At 33.1% G+C, this 24,074-nt stretch overlaps 1 protein-coding gene across 1 annotated transcript in view; it reads right to left on the minus strand.

Annotated features, from left to right (window-relative positions):
* LOC144452096 (uncharacterized) overlaps window positions 1-24,074 on the minus strand; it is a 155,071-nt gene that overhangs the window by 22,909 nt on the left and 108,088 nt on the right. Inside the window, exons 3-4 of the mRNA XM_078143108.1 lie at window positions 23,323-23,598; window positions 5,269-5,364 (exon numbers count right to left, since the gene is read on the minus strand). Coding sequence (XP_077999234.1) covers window positions 5,269-5,364; window positions 23,323-23,598 — 372 coding nt within the window. The remainder of the gene's footprint in view (window positions 1-5,268; window positions 5,365-23,322; window positions 23,599-24,074) is intronic.

Consider the following 24,074-nt stretch of genomic DNA (forward strand, 5'->3'; position numbering starts at 1 on the left):
ACTTTACACATATACAGGCTGTGGCAATTGACAAGCCAAATACAGGGTATTTCAACCATGTTTTAAGGAGTAGAACTATTTACAAGAAACTGCACTTGACACACAGAACAAATGTATTGAAAAAAGATCATCAAGTTACAGATACTGTCCCTTTATTGAATTTGATTATACGACACATATTTCTGTCATGCACAAATATCACCAAACTTACTGGTACATTATTCTTTGTTTATAATGGATATTGTGATTTCCATGTGGTACACACTCTCCCTGATCGAGTGACCCAGTGTAATAACTCTGAAATCTCAGTATCACTTTGTGCATTGCTTTTTTCACTATTCTCACATTCACTTTCTTTAGTGTCACTATCAATGTCATTCATATGCACATTTTGCCCTTCTATGGCAATGTATATCGATATACATTTTCAAACATAATGAGCAATGTCCTATGAAAGCCCATATGCGCCATCTACAAAAAGCAAAAAAATAAAAATATCTTGTGGGCTCCAGATAATAACTTGTTGTGCACTCCAGATAATAACTTGTTGTGCACTCCAGATAATAACTTGTTGTGCACTCCAGATAATAACTTGTTGTGCACTCCAGATAATAACTTGTTGTGCGCTCAAGATAATAAGTTGTGCACATGACATATTATCTTGAATGCACAAGATAATATCTCAAGCACTCGAGAAGAGTCGTGGGCTCGAGATATATCTCGTGCACTCGAGATAACATCTCAAGCACATGAGATAATAAGTCGTGCGCATGAGATTTAAGCCTTGCACTTGAGATAATACTGTGAAATACTAAATTTTTGCTTGGAATTTAATTTCACTGTTTTCTTGGTGTAGTTTTCTGCGAAAATAAAATCACTGAAAATACTTTTTATTCATAGATACTATGTATTCCTTTGTAAATCAGAGAAAATTAGATCCAAGATAAACAGCAACTTTCAATTTTCAGAAAAAATGAAATCCCTTGACAATATAGTATTTGACAGTTTGTTCATTATTGTTTTTTTCAAGATAAAGTATTCAGAGGATTCTTACTTTGATAAAATTACATTTATTTTGCATGGTCCACTACAAGGAGAGTCAAGGAATGTCCCTTCTATCCAATATTTTCAGTTGCTTTAAAGATGATGAAAAAAGACAATGGTAACTTTGAAATGTTGATAGAGAATGAGAGAATACAATACACCCATTATGAATCTCATGTACATGCATTGTATGCTGGGACAGTTTAAACCTGGAGTGCGAAAAATACAGACATCGCCTGCTAGCAGTCAGAGCAAAATCCCATATTTTTCTGTTCATAACACTAAACTTTATTGTTCCATATGAGGATCAGTGAAACAATAACAGGTGAATCTTTTAGTGTACAATTCATAACTTCTTTGAATGTTTTCAGTTAGAAAATAAAATAATATATAATATTTAAAAAAAATATTAAATTGTTCAGCTATATGTTTATAAATTAAAAAAACAAGGATAAATTTATAATTTGTATTTCAACAATGCTTATGACAAAATGGACCTGAAAGTGTCACACATTCCTTCTTCAAATATGCCAAATAAAAATGAAACAAACATGGCAATTCAATTCATGATATGCCACAGCATTACTTTACAGCTAGATTTCAGGTGCTCCGCCCTCTTTTTAATAACCCCTTGAGAAAAATATGTCATGTGCATGACATATTATCTCGAGAACACAACATATTATCTCAAGAGGATGACATATTATCTCGTGCGCATGACTTATTTTCATGAAAGCACGACTTATTATCTCGTGCGCATGACTTATTTTCTCGAGAGCACGACATCGTGCGCACGACATATTATCTGGAGACGAGAGCATATGACATATCTTGAGTGCACCAGATATTTTTAATTTGTTTGAGAGCATATGACATATCTTGAGTGCACCAGATATTTTAATTTGTTTGAGAGCATATGACATATCTTGAGTGCACCAGATATTTTTAATTTGTTTGAGAGCATATGACATATCTTGAGTGCACCAGATATTTTAATTTGTTTGAGAGCATATGACATATCTTGAGTGCACCAGATATTTGTAATTTGTTTGAGAGCATATGACATATCTTGAGTGCACCAGATATTTTAATTTGTTTGAGAGCATATGACATATCTTGAGTGCACCAGATATTTTAATTTGTTTGAGAGCATATGACATATCTTGAGTGCACCAGATATTTTTAATTTGTTTGCTTTTGTAGATGGAACATACAGGCTTTGATAATGTGCAGCTTGTCCTCAGTCACATGACATATTCCCAAACAGCCAAGCTACACAAGATGTCATTAGGACTTGTTTGGCATGTGAAAAACAGTAAATTGTAACTACGAAAAAGAATCTCTCAGAATTGTAGACTTTGTTTGAAAAAGTGCAGTCCCAGAATGCATTTTACAAGAATTTTATGTTTTCACTGTTATGGTAACAAGTACAATCCTTGTAATTACTGAAGGCGCCCTATCACCATTGAAATTTGTTGTCATAAATAATATTAATTATTCTATGTTTCCTGCTGACTTTTAATTGTCATTTCTACTGTATCCATGGCAGACTCACAATACACTGAATATCCCACAATTCTCTATGATTTGTATGCTTGTACATAAGCTCTTTCAATGTTGGCAAATCTCACCAGTGTTCAAGGTTTTGTGAAAACATTTTTTGAAATTTTCAAACATAGAATTGTCAAAAATATTTTCACAAAACGCTGTACATACATGTACTGGTGAAATTTACCTTAAATAAGAGTGTAATGTTTGGATTGACATACAAATCAGAGAAAATTGTGGATTATGCAGCGTAATATTAGATTGTTAGCAGTATGATTAATTGAACGTATCATCAACATTAACATACTCATGCACTTACTTTTCTTTCCTTGTTTTTAACAGACTGACCAATCATTTTAAAAGTGTTAGAATGACAAACATTCTAATAAATAGGATTATCCAATTTATCTGTAGTGATTGAGTACAAATATGGCTTGAAAATTTCTAATATTCCATGTAAATCCTTACAATTTGAAAGTGATCTCAGACTCTATAATTTCATGCAAATCTTTACATTGTTATGTAAATAATATTTGATTTACAAGTTATTTGACAAATTTTTGCTGGGTGTAATGTTATTCACTTACAACTGTATTGAGGTAATGTTTAAATCAAGTGGTGATCAGGCATGATGTCTCATTTTCCCTGTTAGGGACCGGTCAGTTTCTTCGGCCGGGGGGGGGGGGGTGGATTGGTAGGGGGGGTCACCCTGTTTTTGAAATTGGCAGTAGGGGGGGTCATGCTGTTTTGAAAATTGGGGATAGGGGGGGTCATTGTGTTTTAAATTGTGATGGAAGAAAAAAATCCTTTCTACAATGGCACATAGCCTTGTCTGAAATGTGGTACATGTCAATATTTGTTCTTGTCCCTGTTTCTTACATGAATTCTTTAATATTACTTATTAGTTCAAACATAACTATACATATACATATACATGCATTACCTAGCTACCACACTAGTTACAGAACATGTCATGTAAATGCTTGGCTGTTTCACAATCAATGCTTCACTTATATTGCAGTTTGGGGCAAAAGTGAACTTGTGACTTGAAGGTTTCGTAATGGCAATTTTCATAGATAGTTTATAAATGAAGTTAATCTAAATTGTTCTACTCGTCATGTTATTGACACTACAAATCACCACATCTCATCAGATTCCAGTTTCTATTATACACTAGGTATGACCACCTAAAGTTCTCTAACATACGTCGGTGACTTTATTATACATATATTAATGCCCCTATACTAATGTTACATGTCTATTTTATGTGATATAGGAAACTCATTTAAAACGTACATTTAGGTTAGCTTTTCGAAGCTTGGAAATATTACCTCAAAGGTTATGAATAACCTAAACATTGCCTTAGTATCTCAAGCAAAAAACTCCATATCTGCCAGGGGGAAAACCCCAAGGACTTCCTCACCCCCAGAGGTCACTCATGCATTCAACCAACAATCAGATGCACCAACAACCTTTTTACTGTCATAATGGTATTAAACTTTTCTTAAATATTTTCACCCTATTCTAATTTGAGATGGTATTGTCTTTTCAAGATGTGAAATGTTTGCCAAGATAGTCTAAAATTGCCTTAATCTCCAAATCTCCCCTACCAATGATACTACCATTAGATGTGCTGACCTACATGTATATAATGATGCCATTTAACACATTTTAAGAACATATTTCAACCCTTAGTGTAAGTTATAAAGAATAGTTTCTGATACTTGCTGTCTTGTAAAGCATGGATTAAGTTATTGCTTGAAGGGTCTAAATAGCGTAAATATTGGCTATAAGAGTAAAAATTCTTCAGGGCTTCTAGAGGGAGACCCCTCAGACCCCCCCCGCATGAGGTGAACATATCCCAGTCTCAAGCTCAAGTGTACATTAATACTTTAGTGTCTGTAAGTGTACATTAATACTTTAGTGTCTGTAATACATTTATTTAGTTAAAATAAAGAAATACAATACAATGAATAATACAATATATTTAGTTCAAATCTTTACAATTCAAACCTATTTAAGATAGCAAAATACAATACAATGCAATACAATACAATACAATACAATACAATACAATACAATACAATTACTCTCCAAGCTAGCAGTGTAAAAGGTTGAGGTAAAATAAAGGACACAGGAGACGAGTTGGGCGGCAAAAACAGGAAGTTAAAGTTTAACGAAGAACTCCACCAATACTCAAAATATGTAGTTAGAACAGTAAAAGTCCTGAGAAAATGACTAATGAAACTTTACAGTATGGAGGGATACTGAGGAAACTCATGCCCGTGCTCAAAAAGCCAATGAAAACAGTTCTATTAAACTGAAATGTAGTGAAATTCTAAAGTGGAAGTGGGTGGGTGGGTTGAAACTGCAGTACCAAAGATACGAATGACTGCACATGCATGGATTTATTACAGCAGACACATGGATGCTGCCCATGTGTGGATAATTAGCATAAAAACAAAATGACATCATGCTAGGTTTACTGAAGCTGGCATGAAACAACAATACAGAGTGTAATTAAACTAAATGTGACATCACGCTAGGTTTACTGAAGCTGGCATGAAACAACAATACAGAGTGTAATTCAATACAATTTGAAAGTGATCTCTATAAATTTAATGCAAATCTTTACAATTCAAACCAATTTAACATTATGATAGTAAAACTATTTACCATGTGAGCCATCTGTATGTAAAAGCATAGCAATTGGCATGCCAACATTTTTAGATCGTCCACACACCACTGCATTCTTACCCACAGTGTCAATACCTACAGTGAAAATGAAAATACAGAATTACAACGGTGAGCCAACTTGGAGACATGGACTTGAGAAAATGTAAAAGTGGGTTTGTTGCACTCAGGCCAACTACAATGGTGAGCCAACTTGGAGACACCAGGACTTGAGAAAATGTAAAAGTGGGTTTGTTGCAAAAACGTTTTGTGGTCTGTCAAGAAATATTGATATCTCATCATCATAAGCTTACTTTCCCTACTGTAACAATTTAAGATATGTGAACAAAATAGAATACTAACTAAAGGATGATTACATACAGTGAATTCCACAATACTGTTCAGTTTTTCTGTTCGATACAACCACACAGAAACCTTCAAGAAACTGGAAATACCAAACTTCAACAACATTGCATTTTTTGCTACATTTATGATGAAATAAATTATTTAAATGTATTACAACTCAATAAATGCAAACATTAGGGTGCCAATGTTTTTTAGTATCAAACACACAATGAAGGGCACATAAAATGTCCTTGCAGTGTTCTTCAGTGATGTCTGTATCGTGGCGTGTGTACTGTACTCATTCAATCTTGCTACAATGTATCTTAAGTAGCATGTCCAGGTTATTATTGGTTTTTGCTGTGGTTTTAGCAAACAGAAAAGCTGGATGGCATTGTGAAATTGACTATAGTTCTGTCAACCAAAATGAATTAGCCTTGCATTTTGTGTATTTTCAAATATCATATGGTAAGTACAAGGGAATGCCTTCAAACTGTAAAGTTTCATAAAAATGACATATGACAAGAAAAGATGTTGTGAATAATTTATTCTGTAGTTGACTTAATTTTTCTCCTTGATAGTACTTTTTCCAATCTACACTACAGTATATGTTAATCCTATTTTACCTGTATCTGATAGTACTTTTTCCAATCTACACTACAGCATATGTTAATCCTATTTTTCCTGTATCTGATAGTACTTTTTCCAATCTACACTACAGTATATGTTACTCCTATTTTACCTGTATCTGATAGTACTTTTTCCAATCTACACTACGGTATATGTTACTCCTATTTTACCTGTATCTGATAGTATTTTTTCCAATCTACACTACAGTATATGTTACTCCTATTTTACCTGTATCTGATAGTACTTTTTCCAATCTACACTACAGTATATGTTACTCCTATTTTACCTGTATCTGATAGTACTTTTTCCAATCTACACTACAGTATATGTTACTCCTATTTTACCTGTATCTGATAGTACTTTTTCCAATCTACACTACAGTATATGTTACTCCTATTTTACCTGTATCTGATAGTACTTTTTCCAATCTACACTACAGTATATGTTACTCCTATTTTACCTGTATCTGATAGTACTTTTTCCAATCTACACTACAGTATATGTTACTCCTATTTTACCTGTATCTGATAGTACTTTTTCCAATCTACTTTACCTGTATCTGATAGTACTTTTTCCAAGCTACACTACGGTATATGTTACTCCTATTTTACCTGTATCTGATAGTACTTTTTCCAAGCTACACTACGGTATAAGTTACTCCTATTTTACCTGTATCTGATAGTACTTTTTCCAATCTACTTTACCTGTATCTGATAGTACTTTTTCCAATCTACACTACAGTATATGTTACTCCTATTTTACCAGTATCTGATAGTACTTTTTCCAATCTACACTACAGTATATGTTACTCCTATTTTACCTGTATCTGATAGTACTTTTTCCAATCTACACTACGGTATAAGTTACTCCTATTTTACCTGTATCTGATAGTACTTTTTCCAATCTACACTACAGCATATGTTACTCCTATTTTACCTGTATCTGATAGTACTTTTTCCAATCTACACTACAGTATATGTTACTCCTATTTTACCTGTATCTGATAGTACTTTTTCCAATCTACACTACGGTATATGTTACTCCTATTTTACCTATATCTGATAGTACTTTTTCCAATCTACACTACGGTATAAGTTACTCCTATTTTACCTGTATCTGATAGTACTTTTTCCAATCTACTTTACCTGTATCTGATAGTACTTTTTCCAATCTACACTAAGGTTTATGTTACTCCTATTTTACCTGTATCTGATAGTACTTTTTCCAATCTACACTACGGTTTATGTTACTCCTATTTTACCTGTATCTGATAGTACTTTTTCCAATCTACACTACGGTATAAGTTACTCCTATTTTACCTGTATCTGATAGTACTTTTTCCAATCTACTTTACCTGTATCTGATAGTACTTTTTCCAATCTACACTAAGGTTTATGTTACTCCTATTTTACCTGTATCTGATAGTACTTTTTCCAATCTACACTAAGGTTTATGTTACTCCTATTTTACCTGTATCTGATAGTACTTTTTCCAATCTACACTACGGTATAAGTTACTCCTATTTTACCTGTGTCTGATAGTACTTTTTCCAATCTACACTACGGTATAAGTTACTCCTATTTTACCTGTATCTGATAGTACTTTTTCCAATCTACTTTACCTGTATCTGATAGTACTTTTTCCAATCTACACTAAGGTTTATGTTACTCCTATTTTACCTGTATCTGATAGTACTTTTTCCAATCTACACTAAGGTTTATGTTACTCCTATTTTACCTGTGTCTGATAGTACTTTTTCCAATCTACACTACGGTATAAGTTACTCCTATTTTACCTGTATCTGATAGTACTTTTTCCAATCTACACTACGGTATAAGTTACTCCTATTTTACCTGTATCTGATAGTACTTTTTCCAACCTACACTACGGTATAAGTTACTCCTCTTTTACCTGTATCTGATAGTACTTTTTCCAATCTACACTACGGTATATGTTACTCCTATTTTACCTGTATCTGATAGTACTTTTTCCAACCTACACTACGGTATAAGTTATTCCTATTTTACCTGTATCTGATAGTACTTTTCCCGATCTACTTTACCTGTATCTGATAGTACTTTTTCCAATCTACACTAAGGTTTATGTTACTTCTATTTTACCTGTATCTGATAGTACTTTTTCCAATCTACACTACGGTATATGTTACTCCTATTTTACCTGTATCTGATAGTACTTTTTCCAATCTACACTACGGTATAAGTTACTCCTATTTTACCTGTATCTGATAGTACTTTTTCCAATCTACTTTACCTGTATCTGATAGTACTTTTTCCAATCTACACTACAGTATATGTTACTCCTATTTTACCAGTATCTGATAGTACTTTTTCCAATCTACACTACAGTATATGTTACTCCTATTTTACCTGTATCTGATAGTACTTTTTCCAATCTACACTACGGTATAAGTTACTCCTATTTTACCTGTATCTGATAGTACTTTTTCCAATCTACACTACAGCATATGTTACTCCTATTTTACCTGTATCTGATAGTACTTTTTCCAATCTACACTACAGTATATGTTACTCCTATTTTACCTGTATCTGATAGTACTTTTTCCAATCTACACTACGGTATATGTTACTCCTATTTTACCTATATCTGATAGTACTTTTTCCAATCTACACTACGGTATAAGTTACTCCTATTTTACCTGTATCTGATAGTACTTTTTCCAATCTACTTTACCTGTATCTGATAGTACTTTTTCCAATCTACACTAAGGTTTATGTTACTCCTATTTTACCTGTATCTGATAGTACTTTTTCCAATCTACACTACGGTTTATGTTACTCCTATTTTACCTGTATCTGATAGTACTTTTTCCAATCTACACTACGGTATAAGTTACTCCTATTTTACCTGTATCTGATAGTACTTTTTCCAATCTACTTTACCTGTATCTGATAGTACTTTTTCCAATCTACACTAAGGTTTATGTTACTCCTATTTTACCTGTATCTGATAGTACTTTTTCCAATCTACACTAAGGTTTATGTTACTCCTATTTTACCTGTATCTGATAGTACTTTTTCCAATCTACACTACGGTATAAGTTACTCCTATTTTACCTGTGTCTGATAGTACTTTTTCCAATCTACACTACGGTATAAGTTACTCCTATTTTACCTGTATCTGATAGTACTTTTTCCAATCTACTTTACCTGTATCTGATAGTACTTTTTCCAATCTACACTAAGGTTTATGTTACTCCTATTTTACCTGTATCTGATAGTACTTTTTCCAATCTACACTAAGGTTTATGTTACTCCTATTTTACCTGTGTCTGATAGTACTTTTTCCAATCTACACTACGGTATAAGTTACTCCTATTTTACCTGTATCTGATAGTACTTTTTCCAATCTACACTACGGTATAAGTTACTCCTATTTTACCTGTATCTGATAGTACTTTTTCCAACCTACACTACGGTATAAGTTACTCCTCTTTTACCTGTATCTGATAGTACTTTTTCCAATCTACACTACGGTATATGTTACTCCTATTTTACCTGTATCTGATAGTACTTTTTCCAACCTACACTACGGTATAAGTTATTCCTATTTTACCTGTATCTGATAGTACTTTTCCCGATCTACTTTACCTGTATCTGATAGTACTTTTTCCAATCTACACTAAGGTTTATGTTACTTCTATTTTACCTGTATCTGATAGTACTTTTTCCAATCTACACTACGGTATATGTTACTCCTATTTTACCTGTATCTGATAGTACTTTTTCCAATCTACACTACGGTATAAGTTACTCCTATTTTACCTGTGTCTGATAGTACTTTTTCCAATCTACACTACGGTATATGTTACTCCTATTTTACCTGTATCTGATAGTACTTTTTCCAATCTACACTACGGTATAAGTTACTCCTATTTTAACTGTATCTGATAGTACTTTTTCCAATCTACACTACGGTATATGTTACTCCTATTTTACCTGTATCTGATAGTTCTTTTTCCAATCTACACTACGGTATATGTTACTCCTATTTTACCTGTATCTGATAGTTCTTTTTCCAATCTACACTACGGTATATGTTACTCCTATTTTACCTGTATCTGATAGTACTTTTTCCAATCTACACTACGGTATATGTTACTCCTATTTTACCTGTATCTGATAGTACTTTTTCCAATCTACACTACGGTATAAGTTACTCCTATTTTACCTGTATCTGATAGTACTTTTTCCAATCTACACTACGGTATATGTTACTCCTATTTTACCTGTATCTGATAGTACTTTTTCCAATCTACACTACGGTATATGTTACTCCTATTTTACCTGTATCTGATAGTTCTTTTTCCAATCTACACTACGGTATATGTTACTCCTATTTTACCTGTATCTGATAGTTCTTTTTCCAATCTACACTACGGTATATGTTACTCCTATTTTACCTGTATCTGATAGTACTTTTTCCAATCTACACTACGGTATATGTTACTCCTATTTTACCTGTATCTGATAGTACTTTTTCCAATCTACACTACGGTATATGTTACTCCTATTTTACCTGTATCTGATAGTACTTTTTCCAATCTACACTACGGTATATGTTACTCCTATTTTACCTGTATCTGATAGTACTTTTTCCAATCTACACTACGGTATATGTTACTCCTATTTTACCTGTGTCTGATAGTACTTTTTCCAATCTACACTACGGTATATGTTACTCCTATTTTACCTGTATCTGATAGTACTTTTTCCAATCTACACTACGGTATATGTTACTCCTATTTTACCTGTATCTGATAGTACTTTTTCCAATCTACTTTACCAGTATCTGATAGTACTTTTACCAATCTACACTAAGGTTTATGTTACTCCTATTTTTCCTGTATCTGATAGTACTTTTTCCAATCTACACTACAGTATATGTTACTCCTATTTTACCTGTTTCTGATAGTACTTTTTCCAATCTACACTACGGTATAAGTTACTCCTATTTTACCTGTATCTGATAGTACTTTTTCCAATCTACACTACGGTATATGTTACTCCTATTTTACCTGTATCTGATAGTACTTTTTCCAATCTACACTACGGTATATGTTACTCCTATTTTACCTGTATCTGGTAGTACTTTTTCCAATCTACACTACGGTATATGTTACTCCTATTTTACCTGTATCTGATAGTACTTTTTCCAATCTACACTACGGTATAAGTAACTCCTATTTTACCTGTATCTGATAGTTCTTTTTCCAATCTACACTACGGTATAAGTTACTCCTATTTTACCTGTATCTGATAGTACTTTTTCCAATCTACACTAAGGTTTATGTTACTCCTATTTTACCTGTATCTGATAGTACTTTTTCCAATCTACACTACAGTATATGTTACTCCTATTTTACCTGTATCTGATAGTACTTTTTCCAATCTACACTACGGTATATGTTACTCCTACTTTACCTGTGTCTGATAGTACTTTTTCCAATCTACACTACGGTTTATGTTACTCCTATTTTACCTGTATCTGATAGTACTTTTTCCAATCTACACTACGGTATAAGTTACTCCTATTTTACCTGTATCTGATAGTACTTTTTCCAATCTACTTTACCTGTATCTGATAGTACTTTTTCCAATCTACACTAAGGTTTATGTTACTCCTATTTTACCTGTATCTGATAGTACTTTTTCCAATCTACACTAAGGTTTATGTTACTCCTATTTTACCTGTATCTGATAGTACTTTTTCCAATCTACACTACGGTATAAGTTACTCCTATTTTACCTGTATCTGATAGTACTTTTTCCAACCTACACTACGGTATAAGTTACTCCTCTTTTACCTGTATCTGATAGTACTTTTTCCAATCTACACTACGGTATATGTTACTCCTATTTTACCTGTATCTGATAGTACTTTTTCCAACCTACACTACGGTATAAGTTATTCCTATTTTACCTGTATCTGATAGTACTTTTCCCGATCTACTTTACCTGTATCTGATAGTACTTTTTCCAATCTACACTAAGGTTTATGTTACTTCTATTTTACCTGTATCTGATAGTACTTTTTCCAATCTACACTACGGTATATGTTACTCCTATTTTACCTGTATCTGATAGTACTTTTTCCAATCTACACTACGGTATAAGTTACTCCTATTTTACCTGTGTCTGATAGTACTTTTTCCAATCTACACTACGGTATATGTTACTCCTATTTTACCTGTATCTGATAGTACTTTTTCCAATCTACACTACGGTATAAGTTACTCCTATTTTAACTGTATCTGATAGTACTTTTTCCAATCTACTTTACCTGTGTCTGATAGTACTTTTTCCAACCTACACTACGGTATATGTTACTCCTATTTTACCTGTATCTGATAGTTCTTTTTCCAATCTACACTACGGTATATGTTACTCCTATTTTACCTGTATCTGATAGTACTTTTTCCAATCTACACTACGGTATATGTTACTCCTATTTTACCTGTATCTGATAGTACTTTTTCCAATCTACACTACGGTATATGTTACTCCTATTTTACCTGTATCTGATAGTACTTTTTCCAATCTACACTACCGTATATGTTACTCCTATTTTACCTGTATCTGATAGTACTTTTTCCAATCTACACTACGGTATATGTTACTCCTATTTTACCTGTGTCTGATAGTACTTTTTCCAATCTACACTACGGTATATGTTACTCCTATTTTACCTGTATCTGATAGTACTTTTTCCAATCTACACTACGGTATATGTTACTCCTATTTTACCTGTATCTGATAGTACTTTTTCCAATCTACTTTACCAGTATCTGATAGTACTTTTACCAATCTACACTAAGGTTTATGTTACTCCTATTTTTCCTGTATCTGATAGTACTTTTTCCAATCTACACTACAGTATATGTTACTCCTATTTTACCTGTTTCTGATAGTACTTTTTCCAATCTACACTACGGTATAAGTTACTCCTATTTTACCTGTATCTGATAGTACTTTTTCCAATCTACACTACGGTATATGTTACTCCTATTTTACCTGTATCTGATAGTACTTTTTCCAATCTACACTACGGTATATGTTACTCCTATTTTACCTGTATCTGGTAGTACTTTTTCCAATCTACACTACGGTATATGTTACTCCTATTTTACCTGTATCTGATAGTACTTTTTCCAATCTACACTACGGTATAAGTAACTCCTATTTTACCTGTATCTGATAGTTCTTTTTCCAATCTACACTACGGTATAAGTTACTCCTATTTTACCTGTATCTGATAGTACTTTTTCCAATCTACACTAAGGTTTATGTTACTCCTATTTTACCTGTATCTGATAGTACTTTTTCCAATCTACACTACAGTATATGTTACTCCTATTTTACCTGTATCTGATAGTACTTTTTCCAATCTACACTACGGTATATGTTACTCCTACTTTACCTGTGTCTGATAGTACTTTTTCCAATCTACACTACGGTATATGTTACTCCTATTTTACCTGTATCTGGTAGTACTTTTTCCAATCTACACTACGGTATATGTTACTCCTATTTTACCTGTATCTGATAGTACTTTTTCCAATCTACACTACGGTATAAGTAACTCCTATTTTACCTGTATCTGATAGTTCTTTTTCCAATCTACACTACGGTATATGTTACTCCTATTTTACCTGTATCTGATAGTACTTTTTCCAATCTACACTAAGGTTTATGTTACTCCTATTTTACCTGTATCTGATAGTACTTTTTCCAATCTACACTACAGTATATGTTACTCCTATTTTACCTGTATCTGATAGTACTTTTTCCAATCTACACTACGGTATATGTTACTCCTACTTTACCTGTGTCTGATAGTACTTTTTCCAATCTACACTACGGTATATGTTACTCCTATTTTACCTGTATCTGATAGTACTTTTTCCAATCTACACTACGGTATATGTTACTCCTATTTTACTTGTATCTGATAGTACTTTTTCCAATCTACACTACGGTATAAGTTACTCCTATTTTACCTGTATCTGATAGTACTTTTTCCAATCTACTTTACCTGTATCTGATAGTACTTTTTCCAATCTACACTACAGTATATGTTACTCCTATTTTACCTGTATCTGATAGTACTTTTTCTAATCTACACTACAGTATATGTTACTCCTATTTTACCTGTATCTGATAGTACTTTTTGCAATCTACTTTACCAGTATCTGATAGTACTTTTTCCAATCTACACTAAGGTTTATGTTACTCCTATTTAACCTGTATCTGATAGTACTTTTTCCAATCTACACTACGGTATATGTTACTCCTATTTTACCTGTATCTGATAGTACTTTTTCCGATCTACACTACAGTATATGTTACTCCTATTTTACTTGTATCTGATAGTACTTTTTCCAATCTACACTACCTGTATCTGATAGTACTTTTTCCAATCTACACTACGGTATATGTTACTCCTATTTTACCTGTATCTGATAGTACTTTTTCCAATCTACTTTACCTGTATCTGATAGTACTTTTTCCAATCTACACTAAGGTTTATGTTACTCCTATTTTACCTGTGTCTGATAGTACTTTTTCCAATCTACACTACGGTATATGTTACTCCTATTTTACCTGTATCTGATAGTACTTTTTCCAATCTACACTAAGGTTTATGTTACTCCTATTTTACCTGTATCTGATAGTACTTTTTCCAATCTACACTACGGTATAAGTTACTCCTATTTTACCTGTATCTGATAGTACTTTTTCCAATCTACACTATGGTATATGTTACTCCTATTTTACCAGTATATGATTTTTCTGAGCATTTAATTTGTGTCTGACACTGACCATGTAATTTGAGTCTGACACTGAACATCTAAATTATGTCCGACGCTGAGCAACTTATTTATGTCTGACACTGAGCATCTAATTTGTGTCCGACACTGAACATGTAATTTGAGTCTGACACTGAGCAACTTCTTTGAGTCAGACATTGAGCGACTTATTTGAGTCCGACACTGAGCATGTATTTTTTGTGTCCGACACTGAGCATGTAATTTGTATCCGACACTGAGCATCTAATTTGTGTCCAACACTGAGCATGTAATTTGAGTCTGACACTGAACATCTAAATTGTGTCTGACACTGAGCATCTAATTTATGTCCGACACTGAGCAACTTATTTATGTCTGACAATGAGCATCTGATTTGAGTCTGACACTGAGTGAGTTATTTGAGTCTGACAATGAGTAGTTGGTAATTAGAGAATTTGGAGTAATTTGTGTTTATGTAATTTCTTCTACTTGTCTCCCATTCGTTTACTAGATAATGCTTACTTAACCTTTAGATTGGAATACAGAAACTTTACCACTGGACTCCAATGGACTTGTGATTATTCATGTGTCATTTTTATCAGCTAGATGTTTGCATGTAGTTGTTAATTAGAGCGTTGAAAACTGTTGTTACGGTTTTACATGCACTACTTTGAATATTTGTGTTACATTGTTAGAACGTTTCACCACATGTGCCATTGGTTTCACATTGCATGCATTGCACAAGCGGACTATCTTGCTGGAGAATTCGCCAAGATAAATTCATACGATTGTTACGCTAACGTAACAGTAACATTGTACTCTGATGTACCGATGTAGGTGAAGTACTTCGAAAGTTACACTGTTCCAATGTTAGATGTACTCCAGTGTACATCACCGAGAGTACTTTCGATGTTACACGGACAAGTTGTCTGCCGACGTACCATACCGCCCTCCCTGGCGTCACATACTGACAAGAAGTCGCGCGACCATCCAGAGGTCAGGCGACGACCATTTTATCAGACGACAGCAAATACTCTTGTAATTTTCACTGTGTTGTCTACAAAATACGGGAAAGACTACTTATTTTTGGCTTACATAAAGAGAGAAACTTTAGCGGCATACAAGAGTAACGTTATGTGAAACACCCTCCGAAATTATAGTGAGATGCATCCGTATTTACTATGATATATACAGGCAAGAGAACATGATAAAGTACTTGTGTACTTTAATATCTTATCTTTATCTGGACTAATCCTGCCATCCTGTAAACTTGTCTATTGTATACATCTCACCCTTGCTAGACTAGATTAAGATAAAGTACACACTGTCTCACCCCTTGCCAGGCTAGGTGATGATAATACTGAGATAAAATTGTACACATTCGGATGGGGGACACACACAGCATGCAGTGACATGGCGAAACAAATATGCCATACAACATTCACAAGCCTTGATATGGCTGAACAACCAGACATGTCTTATATTATAGTGTAGCTCATATGAAGATCTGTGTAAAATTCGTTTTTTAAATGTTTACCGTTTCTTACTGTGCAGTCACTACTCCATTCATGGCACAGTAGTATGACTTATTTTTAATACTACTCTCCACAACTATTTTTCTCCGTAATTAAGTTCTCGTAATTTTGGCAAACTATTTTGGTCCGGGCCGTACTCTTGCATTTCATTCTTGAGACCATGGACGTTTCCCTTATACTTCCATGTGCAGGCATATGATTTCTGACTTTGCTGGACTGGTTTTATTTGAACTACAAAGGTCAACCCAATTCACACCTTCTAAATCTCCCTTTAATTGTCTTACACTATCCATTACTGATAAGACTTCAGCAGCAACTCAGACAAGGAGTTGGTTATAACCCGCTACACAAACTTTAATATTAGCTCCAGTAGAGGACTGCTAATCCCGTACGTGTCAAACAATGTGTTAACATTATGACAGATAAAGGGTATAAGATAGACATAGAGGTAGCATGATTCCCAAAAACCCTAAGTGGGAAAATGGTTTGTTGCTTCATTTTTTACACTCTTACTTCCACACATTTAATACTTTTATCAACATGCCTTTTGGTCTGGCCTGGTGTACTAATCACTGTTGGGTGAAATATAATGGCCAGTGTAGTTGAATGTATAAACCAGAATATATAGAATAGAGTAGAATCTTTATTGCATCTTAAAACAACATTCATCTGTGACAGTGTTTGGTGCCAGAACAAACTAATAGATGTATAAACTAGAATAATAGTAGTTAATATGTTTTATACAATAAATGTTAGGTTAGATAAATGTAATTATGTTTCTTTATATATTTATTAGATGTTCTGTCATTTAAATATTTTTCTCAACAGGAAAGAATTGCCTTGCTTATTTAGATAATCACTTACATTAAATGTTGTTTTTTAAAAAAATAACAAATACATTTTTACTGAGAATACTAGCATTAATATTGCCACACACCTACACATCCATGACATTCAGGTATTTGTCTTGAATCTCTGAGGTCAAATGAAAGTAATTTCTCTTTCACAACACACTGTTATCTGTGATGATTAGGAATCCATTCTAACTGAGAGTTTTTAATCACTGCCTCTAACTTAATTACCATGTTATTATACACATGTAAGCATAATATTTGAATGTGGGACAAGCTCACATGATTTAAATTTGAATATAAATTTCTTCCTTACAGAAACTTGATGAGCCGGCCATCTATATGATGTGAGAACAACAACAAATAAAGAAAACTAGGTGAGACTAATTTTATGCATTTCTGTATATAATGCTGGGGAATCAGAGAATTCATGTTCACCAATCATGCATAGCACTCTAAAACAGAGTTCTGGGTTGGAAGAGGCTTGTTGTATACTGGGGCTGGTCATTACTAGATTTCCAGGTTGTAATCAAGTATCATATTCACCAGTAGAGAAGTATCTAAGAAGTTTCTTATTTTATACTTACCAATAAAAAGTATAAAATCACATTATTAACAACAGAATTCACACTGTTAATACAGAGAGGTAACCATTTCAAGAATCTGCCCAAGCAATCAAGTCTTTTTTTGTTTTATTACTGTTTATTTTTCTCTCATAAAACAAAAACATTTATAAGTATCAGGTATTACATTCCCATTAACCAAACCATTTTTCTAAGTTTTATAGTACATAATTAATAAATAATGTGTATGAATCTTATTGGAGTAAAATGATATTCTGGTGCAATGATTTAGTCAGAAACTTGAAAAAATCTTGACAGATGTTGTCATGCACTATATGTCATTATGTCATTGTCTATACAGGTAAATACATATCTCATTCTGACATATATGAGTACAAATGTCCACTGTTCTGCCAAGTTTGTTCCAGTTCAATATTATTAGGTTTAAATTAATGTCATTGTCTTCTTCTGCATTTTGTCATCTTTTCTATTTGAAACAAGATATAGCTGCTACCATAACTGTAGTTTTGAAAGTGTTTCCAGTCACTATACTGCAACAAAAGAGTTTTAATAATATCGTTATATTTTCCTTGAATAGACTGTGTTAGTAATAGTAGGTTTCACAGTTTTAAAAATTCTCACCAATACAGTCTCTCATAAAGTTAGTGTTTATTGGGGCAGTTATAATGTCCAAATATGGTATATTTATCCACAGACAAGTGATTTATCAGCACAGGAATCTACTTATACTATGTTTACATCTCTATAACAGTTGGGGTTCACTGATTGGATTAACAACTTTTTGTGCTTATTAAAGGAATTTGACCAGATATGGTTTAATAAAACACCACATTGGCATCTAGTCTGCTGCCAGGTATCATGAACTGACAGACTAACACTTGGCAATGATCATGAAAGGAGTGTGCCATTTAAAATGATAATGTTGTTATATTGATCAATATGTAAAGATGTTCCTATAAAAACAAAGTTGAACACAATCACAATAGTGTAGTGTAGTGTAGTCGTTAGTCAATCATAGTACAGTATAGTTGAGTTCTGTAGGGTATGGTAGTACAGTACAGTATAGCATAGTAATAGTATAGTGTATAGTATAGTACAGGATAGGATAGGATAGGATAGGATAGTATAGTACAGTACGTACAGTATATTAGTACAGTATGGTATAGTATAGTACAGTATAGTACAGTATAGTATAGTATAGTATAGTACAGTACAGTACAGTACAGTACAGTATATTAGTACAGTATGGTATATATATAGTATAGTACAGTACAGTACAATTACAGTGCAGTATAGTGTAGTATAGTATGGTATACTAGTATAGTATAGTATAGTATAGTATAGTATAGTATAGTATAGTATAGTAGTATAGTATAGTATAGTGTAGCATAGTATAGTATAGTATAGTATAGTATAGTATAGTATAGTATAGAATAGTATAGTATAGTATAGTATAGTAGAGTAGAGTATGGTATAGTATAGTACATTGGTATAGTATAGTACATAGTACAGTATAGCACAGTATAGTACAGTATAGTATAGTATAGTATAGTATAGTATCATAGTATAGTATAGTATAGTATAGTATAGTATAGTATAGTATAGTATAATAGTAATCACCAAATCAAGTCCCCACGTTATGTAGTTTGATGTATCACTATTGATTATAGCTTAATGTATTTGGGTTCCTACACTCCTGAGTTTATATGTACATAGACAAAGAGTATTATGAAAGAAAGGCTTGAAATTAAAAATTACTGTTTACAGTACTATTGTTGTGAAAGAATCTGTGAAACATTTCTAGAATAATGCATTGTGATCATCACAACTTGTCACATGAACAGAGTGAACTTTTCAAAATGTAACTCCATGTATGGTACAATATGCTGTCATCTGTTATTTCACTACACCTATACAATTAGTCATATTAAATTATTGTCATATCTTTGGAAAAGTATTTTTTAAAAACTCCTAAAATTTAGTGCAGACTTTTACAACTTTGTATGAATCTCAAAGGGGCACAGGCAGAGTTTAGACAGTTTTTACTTTGGTTAGTAATAAAAAATACTTTACATAAAACCATGGCTAAACTTATCAAGTATAGTGTTTACAACAATTCATGTAGCCGTAACATGTCACTTTTTGCCAACCATCCAACTCATGTGTTGTTCATGTAATGACAGGGATTTCCTCAGATTTGTTGATACGTACCAACAATTATATCATCAAATCTTTCATATATTATATCTAAATACCAGGATTGAGTTATATCAGTATCAAGTAATGAATGAGTGTGCTTCAGTAGGTTGAATACAATATGTAACACTTCGTAGGCAACAAAAAACTGTGTCCAAAAACTCTTAACTCAGCCTGTGCCCCTTTAAGCCTACCTTGGGTAGATTTTAGTAAAAAATAATTAATTTAAAATGTAATATGATAATATCATATTACATCATATTAATATCATATGGTAATGGGGTTAAGCAAGGATATCCTCTAAGCCCGACATTGTTTAATATCTTTGTCAATGATTTCATTACTGAACTCGCAAACACTGAAACAAATGCACAGATCGAGCTCAATAACAAAACAATCAACAGCCTTTTATATGCAGATGATATTGCATTGATGTCAACGTCCTATGAAGGAATACAGAATGCATTAGACTACCTTCATCGATACACAACAGACTGGCAATTACAAGTAAACACAAACAAAACACAAATAATGGTATTCAGAAAAGCAGGATGCAAACAAGATACAAGACAATTCAAATGTGACTTGGAAGAAATAAAAACTACAGAACAATACACATATCTTGGTGTAACATTCAAGGCCAATGGTTCTATGAGCTCCACAGCAGACAGACTCTTAGACAAAGCCAGCAAAGCTGCAAGAATCCAGTCACAGATATATACGACAATATGAACAGTACCAAGATAAAGGAAAACTCATGAATACAACACAACTACCTATCCTAACATATGCTGGAGAAATATGGGGTGTTCTCCAAAATCAAAGAACTTGGGACAAAACAAAGACAGAATAATTCCATCTACATTTTTTGCCACCAAATACTAAATGGCAGCAACAGAGTGAGCAAAATAGGATGCAGAATGGAACTTGGGAGAGAACCACTGATTAGTAGAATATACTACTCAGCAATAAACTATTACAAATACCTCAAGACATTAGACAATAACAACTTAGCCTATTATGCAATGAATGACATGGAGAACAATAATTACACAGGTTCATGGCTAACTACCTTTGAACACAATTTACAATTATATAGCACCAAATATATCACAAATTTAACAAAACAAGAACTATACAACTCAATAAGACAATACTATATCAACCAATGGAATAAAAATAACAAAAGGGTAAACTCTAAATTACATACATACAACAACTTGAAAAATTCCCTGGAACAAGGAGAATACATTAAAGTAATGAACAATAAACAACACATCAAAACAATAGCCAAATTTAGATTGAGTTGCCATCAACTTGCCATTGAGAAGGGTAGACATACAAAACCCAAAACACTAATGGAAGACAGACTATGTAAACATTGTAAAGAAATAGAAGATGAAAGACATCATCTAATTCATTGTAAATTATATACAAAACAAAGAGATAAAATGTTTAATATTACTAGTACTGTAAACCCAAACTTTATACATTTAGATGGAGTAGAGCAATTTACATATATACTACAATCAAAATATAAGGATATTATAACTGCTCTTTTCATATACCTGAATAGTAGTAAATAGACAAACACTAGAACTATTCTATACTTTCATATTTATAACTTAGTTATTTACTTAGATTATTATTAACTTTATTTCTTTTTAAATACCAAATTAGAAATGTAAAATTTTCTAAACAGTTGAAATAAAGTTTTATCTTATCTTATCTTATCTTATCTTATTACCAGATCCGTTTTTTGTTGCAGACATGTTGATGTATATACATTTACATGTTTACGCCTAGTCAAATTTGTTACATGTTTACGCCTAGTCAAATTTGTTACATGTTTACGCCTAGTCAAATTTGTTACATGTTTACGCCTAGTCAAATTTGTTACATGTTTACGCCTAGTCAAATTTGTTACATGTTCAAAACTGTAATGTGAAGAGAAAGAATAAACATGCAAGATTGTGAAATAAAATAGTTCAATGTGAGATAAAAAACAGCAACACATTCTTCAGTATGTGCATAAATTGGTGACTACGGTGATTTATGAGAACACTTGATTTTGTGCATGTATTGGTATTAAAATATCAAACAATTTGTAACTTTTCAAATCAAATTTAGAAATATGAAGTGATTGTTAGAAAAAGTTTTATGTTACATTCAGTGGGTTTTGTAAAATGCTATCTATTTAAATTGCATCTACTGATCTAGAATAAATATTGTCACTTTGAGTTTGATTGACATGTGTAATTTAATTGTTTGTGTGTCTTACCTTTGAGCGTTTACACTTGTATATATGCCATGGCCCTTGGTACAAACACATATACTTGAGTTTTGTGTTGCTTTTATCCAAGATCAAAACTAGGTATACGTGTAAAACAATGTTTGTAGCACATTTTCTAAGACCATGATGTAGAAACGGTCGAGTATGGCAGAACAGCGCAGTCGACTCACATGAAGATCGTACTTCGATCCGGAGATAAGCCACAACCAGAGTGATGTATAATTCTGACCTACTAGACAAAAAATAATCATCCCAGCCCCCAAAAATATGAGGTTTTGAACCCCCAAAACCGCCCCCCCCCCCCTATGACCCCTTCGCAAGCTGGGGAATTGTGGGTAATTTTCGAGGGCAGGGCTCCAGAGTAATACTAACGGTATGGCGAAAGTACACTAGCGGTATGCCTACACGCAGTAACAGAGTAGAGAGTTACGCTCCGTAACTCCAACTCTCAGTTACAGAATGGAGTGTACTGCCGATGTAACTCTCTACACTGAGTAACTCAGCAGAGTGTACTTCTGAAAAATCTAGGTATATCGTTGTACCAGAGAAGTGAGTAACAGCGAAGGTACACAGTAGTACATCTAGAGTTACGCTTGTGGGGAATTTGCGTGTGTAGCATTGATGAGATGACTGTATTATTGACCAGTTTAAGAGATATACATCCATTAAAATTTGTATTTTTCTCAAAGGTTTCTAAATGTTGTCTTTTATTATTATATGGATAAAGATTATAATTGTGTTTTCTAAAAAACAAATAATTACTTCCTGTGAGGTTTAATTGATATTGCCCACAACCAACCTGTACGTTTAATCAGTTCCATAATTCCATATGGCGTAGCCGGAAGTAAAGCTCTTTGATCCAAACAAAATCTGCCAACATTCATCACATGAAATCCATCTACATCTTTTTCAGGAACAACAGAATCACATACAGTCCTTTCATCTATGTGTGGTGGTACAGGTAATTGTACCAAGATGCCATCAACATCAGGGTTTTTGTTTAAATTGTTCACAAGATCTAATAATTCTTCCTCACTAACGGTGGCTGGTCTTTGTATTGTTTCTGCACTGATACCTACACAATGTTACAATAAGATTGGTAATTAAATATCACAGAAGAGAGAGAGAGAGAGAGAGAGAGAGAGAGAGAGAGAGAGAGAGTGTCAATACCTGGGCAGACACAGACAAACAGATAAAGACATATAGAGAGTCAAGCTGATAAACAGAGACATTGTTAGTGACAGAGAAAAAAAGTGTTCTATTAAAAGCAAAAAAATATTATTTTTACAATCATGAATGTACCAGAGATTGCACTTTCAATGCTAAAACTTGTAAACATAATGGGATTATTCAGCAATGATTGGTAATTTTCATTCAATTCCACTGATAGAAATTTCTCATTCCAAACCAATCATATTCTGTTAAGTTTAATTAACTTTATTCACACTTCACCAATTTCCCTTCTCAGGTCCATTTGTAATTTTCTCTCAGCACATTCAAAACTACACCCTCCTTGACAAAATGTATTAAACATTATTAAACCAAATTATG

Source organism: Glandiceps talaboti, chromosome 22, assembly GCF_964340395.1.
Source record: "Glandiceps talaboti chromosome 22, keGlaTala1.1, whole genome shotgun sequence".
Classification (NCBI taxonomy): domain Eukaryota; kingdom Metazoa; phylum Hemichordata; class Enteropneusta; family Spengelidae; genus Glandiceps; species Glandiceps talaboti.